Source organism: Danio rerio, chromosome 15 (assembly GCF_052040795.2).
Source record: "Danio rerio strain M-AB ecotype USA chromosome 15, GRCz13ab, whole genome shotgun sequence".
Taxonomy (NCBI): domain Eukaryota; kingdom Metazoa; phylum Chordata; class Actinopteri; order Cypriniformes; family Danionidae; genus Danio; species Danio rerio.
This window is the reverse complement of record NC_141035.1, coordinates 6,835,001-6,840,000: the sequence shown is the minus strand read 5'-3', so window position 1 is coordinate 6,840,000 and position 5,000 is coordinate 6,835,001. Positions and strand designations below refer to the sequence as shown.

The 5,000-nt window shown below is 31.3% G+C and overlaps 1 protein-coding gene across 2 annotated transcripts in view; it reads left to right on the top strand.

The window, feature by feature from the left end:
* The window catches only part of atm (ATM serine/threonine kinase), a 137,362-nt gene that overhangs the window by 30,656 nt on the left and 101,706 nt on the right, over positions 1-5,000 (top strand). For both annotated transcript variants that reach the window (XR_015508881.1, XM_087283444.1), the window contains exons 11-13: positions 818-919; positions 2,494-2,728; positions 3,312-3,443. Coding sequence is in view for 1 of the 2 variants with exons in the window: in XM_087283444.1 (XP_087139570.1) it covers positions 818-919; positions 2,494-2,728; positions 3,312-3,443 (469 nt within the window). In the remaining variant the exon portion in view is untranslated. The remainder of the gene's footprint in view (positions 1-817; positions 920-2,493; positions 2,729-3,311; positions 3,444-5,000) is intronic.

Sequence of the window (5,000 nt, the reverse complement as noted above, 5' to 3'; positions counted from 1 at the left end):
CTGAACCGATACCGAATTGTCCGCATCTGCAGCGCGGTGCACCGAAGAAACAATTAATTTTGACACCCCTAGTTTTTAATAAAAAAAAAAACAAAAAAAAAACAAAAACATTTTAAGGTCAAAATTATTAGCCCCTTTAAGCTATATATATATTTTCGATAGTCTACAGAACAAACCATCGTTATACAGTAACTTGCCTAATTACCCTAACCTGCCTAGTTCACCTAATTAACCTAGTTAAGCCTTTAAATGTCACTTTAAGCTGTATAAAAGTGTCTTGAAAAATATCTAGTCAAATATTATTTACTGGCATCATGGCAAAGATAAAATAAATCAGTTATTAGAAATGAGTTATTTCTAATTTAGAATTTCTAATCATATTTCTAATTTAAAAATGTATATTTTTATTAATATTTTATTCATAGCATTATTTATAAATCTTTGTAATATTTCATATAAAACTAAAACCTGTACATGTTGAAATCATGGTGAATTCAATGTAAAATACTGTCTAAGAACCCGGGTGGGGATTATTTATTTATTTATTTATTTATTTATTTATTTTAGTTAAATTTTTTTGTCTTATGCAACTGGTTTTACATGTCATTTTTACCAGTTTGTTTCCTTTTTTGAGCACCACTATTTTTTATAACTAGTTTCTTTGAGTGCGCAATGCATCACTGGGCAAGTTCATTACAAGAATGGATGTCGAGTGAATTTATGCCTACGCTTATTTAATTGGAATTAGTGCAGACAGGTCACAGTTCACCTTTATACACAATAATGCTTAATATTGTTGTTGCTGCTGTTTTTATAGGGATTTTCCACTTTACCTCATTCCTAGAATTGTAGTGTCATTGACACTAAAAGACAGCAGAGCAGGACTGACATTTCTGATGGGCAGCCTGAAGCCAGACTGGTGAGTGTTGTGACGCATGTACTGAATTTAAATATCGCAGTGAATTTTCTAAATGATCAATGCATGCTTGGTGTCTTATAGAGGTGTGACACACACTGGTCTCACGGTTCTGTTCGGTTATGGGTTAAGGTTAGGTAAATTCTCAAAAAAAAATTATATATATATATATATATATATATATATATATATATATATATATATATATATATATATACACTGTATGTGTAATGATATATATATATACAGTTGATATATTTATACAAGTATATATATATATATATATATATATATATATATATATATATATATATATATATATATATATATGTATATGTATATATATATATATATATATATATATATATATATATATATGTATATATATATATATATATATATATATATGTATATATATATATATGTATATATATATATATATATATATATATATATATATATATATATATATATATATATCTATATATATCATTACACATACAGTATATATATATATATATATATATATATCTATATATATCATTACACATACAGTATATATATATATATATATATATATATATATATATATATATATATATATATATATATATATATATATATATATATATACACCAGCCGAGCTGTATGTTTATTTATACATACATACATACATATATATACATACATACAGTTGTATGTATATCAACTATATATATATATATATATATATATATATATATATATATATATATATATATATATATATTTACAGTTGATGTATATACAAGATATATATATATCATTACACATACAGTATATATATATATATATATATATATATATACCTGCCAAGCTGTTTATTTGCAGCAAGCATTTTTGTCGGGAGAGCTGTACAAATTGGAGAATGGCAGACTTTCTTTTTTTTCAGTTGAGTCAGTTACCATTCAGACACATCACCTAAATTCGAGCTGCTGTGTTCGCCAAATATTTACAATCCTCCAGATTATCGGGGTAAGAGACCTGCTGCAATGCTATCCACTTGGTCTGCATTTAAACCCGGTGATTGAGGAGAGAAGTCCCCCTCATTTATAGTGTCTATATAAACACGATTATCTTTACAATGATAGAACTAATTGTGGTTGTGTGTATATGAAATTAAGAATAACAAATGTAGCAGGGCATTAAATTACTTTGTAAACTATAAAATCATGTGTCTCACTATTTTTGTCTTATTTAGTGCACTAACTGACATTAGTTTTTCGCTCCCCTCTTTCTCCCCTGCTTTGCCGGCCACACCCACTCATCTCTCTGCTCGTAGCGCTCCACACCCATCATAGGGCATTTTTTGAAAAAATTCTGAGGTAGACTTGAACCGAAAGAGGGGGTTTTTATGGCTCTTTAAATTCAGTCTGTCAAGTGGATGAATTGAAATGTGTTTTCAATAATTTCATTGTGAATGTGCTTTTATTTTCCATTGTTACACCAATTTGAAAATGATGCTACTCTAGTTTTTCTAATATGTAATATTAACGTTAGTGGTTATGTTTAATGCTATGTTTTTGTGTTCTGAACAGTTTCTCTCCTGAGAATTCTTCCTTGACTGAGACGAAGGCCACTATGGATGAGGTTGAGAGTCTCTTTCTGCAGTTCAGTTTTGACGAAGCACACTCTAGTGCTGGATTTACTGTTGACAAAGACAGCGTTTACTCAGAGAAACCACAGTTTACTGTTATTCAAGCTCTCAGAAGCAAACTAGAGCACAGTCTGCTGTCTATCGCCGAGCAGCTCTTTACCTGCTACTCTCCTGATGTAAGTATAGGTGGCTGTAATGTCATCATCATCGTCCTTAGCGCGACAATCCATTACTGGATCCTGGCTGCCACAAGTAATTTCTGCCAATGTTCTCAACTGCCCACCAATTCATTATTCCTAAAACATTGGGGTCAATGCTAATGCAGTCTTGCCATCTTGGTTTAGGCCTTCCTACTTTTCTTTTGCCTACCGGGTCAGTGCTGAAGATTTTTTTTGGAATGGCGTCCTGCCCACCTTAGCCTCGCAAGTCTGATTTATTTAACTACATCAATTTCCTTATACAAGGCTGTAATGTAGAATGTAGAATTTCTTTGGTATGGTAGCATGCCGATACCAACATTTACACCACAATAGACTTTTTTTGATACAGCGAGTGCAACATTATGAACTAAGACAAGCTTGAGGTTTAAGGTTTGATCATACAATAGTCAGTTTCATTACAATATAGTATCCGTTATTACTCTGTTTTTGATTTACTGTTTAAAATATGGATTTTTTTAACGTTATATTTTAATATGTTTTCATGTAAATTACAATTTCTGTGGATCTCAAGCAGTTTTTCTTTTTACTGTATCCACAGAGTACAAACACTCCTCATGAGTGTGTGTTGCGCTGTGTTTCTTTGCTCATTGGAGTTCTGGCTGCTTATGTGTGCATTGGGATGCTCTCAGAAGAACAGGCCTGTCTCTCTCCTCTCTTCCTAAAAGCCAAGGTGAGTATTTCCCCTCCCTAATATTGTTTTAAAATCTCTTGTAAATATAATTCTTTGGATTTACAATTTATATTTTTGTTTAAATAGATGTTGTTGATTTTTCACTTCTGATGTAATTTATTATGGTGGCTTGAGAAAGCTAACATACTGGTATACTACATAAACTTATAATTCTTCCGTCTTCTTCTTCTTTGACTATATTAAGAAAGCATCTCTTCCTAGACTGTTCATACTACAACCACCAAACTCCCAACGTCCAAACTATACTGAATTAAGTTGCTATATCTTTCCCAACTGATCCGACTTACGGTTTTCCGAAAACTGACCTGGAAAATGTAGAAAAGTCGAATTGACTTAACATTGGACCAAACTTTGTGACCTCATAACTTTGCGCTAGACTGTCATACAGACTTAATGTTATGCTCGTTTAACTCAGACGACCAATCTGCCAATCGCTGATGACCTGTCAACTTACTAGTCACACCCTAGCTACTGTCCCATAGACTTCCATTGTAAAAAAAATGCCATTGATTGTACGTTGGACATACTATTAACATACCAATAAGTACTAACAATATACTAATGCATACTAGAAACATGCTAATGACATACTAATCCATACTAGGAACATACCAAACCATACTAGAAACATGCTAACAATATGCCACTTCATACTAAAATCATACTAACAAACATACTACCGTACTAATCCATACTAGCAAGCATGCTAATCCATACTAGAACCTTACTAACTAGCATACTTATATACTAATCCATACTAGAACCACACTAACAAGCATACTTATCATACTAATCCATACTAGAAACATTCTGAACCCCCTGTCAACTGCTTATCAAGAAACGTGCCAATCCATACTAGACACCTATATATACTGTTAAAGTCAGAATTATTTGCCCCCTTTGAAATTTGTTCTTCTTTTTTCAATGTTTTCCAAATGATGTTTAGCAGAGCAAGGAAATTTTCACAGTATGTCTGATAATATTTTTACTTCTGGAAAAAGTCTTATTTGTTTAATTTCGGCTAGACTAAAAGTAGTTTTAAATTTTTTAATCACTATATTAGGGACAAAATTATTAGCCCCTTCGATAGTCTACAGAACAAAACATCGTTATACAATAACTTGCCTAATTACCCTAACCTGCCTAGTTTACCCAATTAACCTAGTTAAGCCTTTAAATGTCACTTTAAGCTGTATAGAAGTGTCTTGAAAATTATCTGGTAAAATATAATTTTACTGTCATCACGGCAAAGATAAAATAAATCAGTTATTAGAGATGAGTTATTAAAACCATTATGATTAGAAATGTGCTGAAAATCTTCAGAAATCGGCGGAAAATAAACAAGCTGTTTAATAATTCAGTGGGGCTCATAATTCTGACTTCAACTGTACTTATCTATCTATGCCAACTGTTTTAAGTTTATTAAGAACTACTTCAATTATTTCAACTAAAACTACCTCAAACTTTCAGATGAGGCTTTCTTAAGCCACCAGAAAGTTTGTCTACGAACTTGACTTTTCCACTTCTAAATTAAAA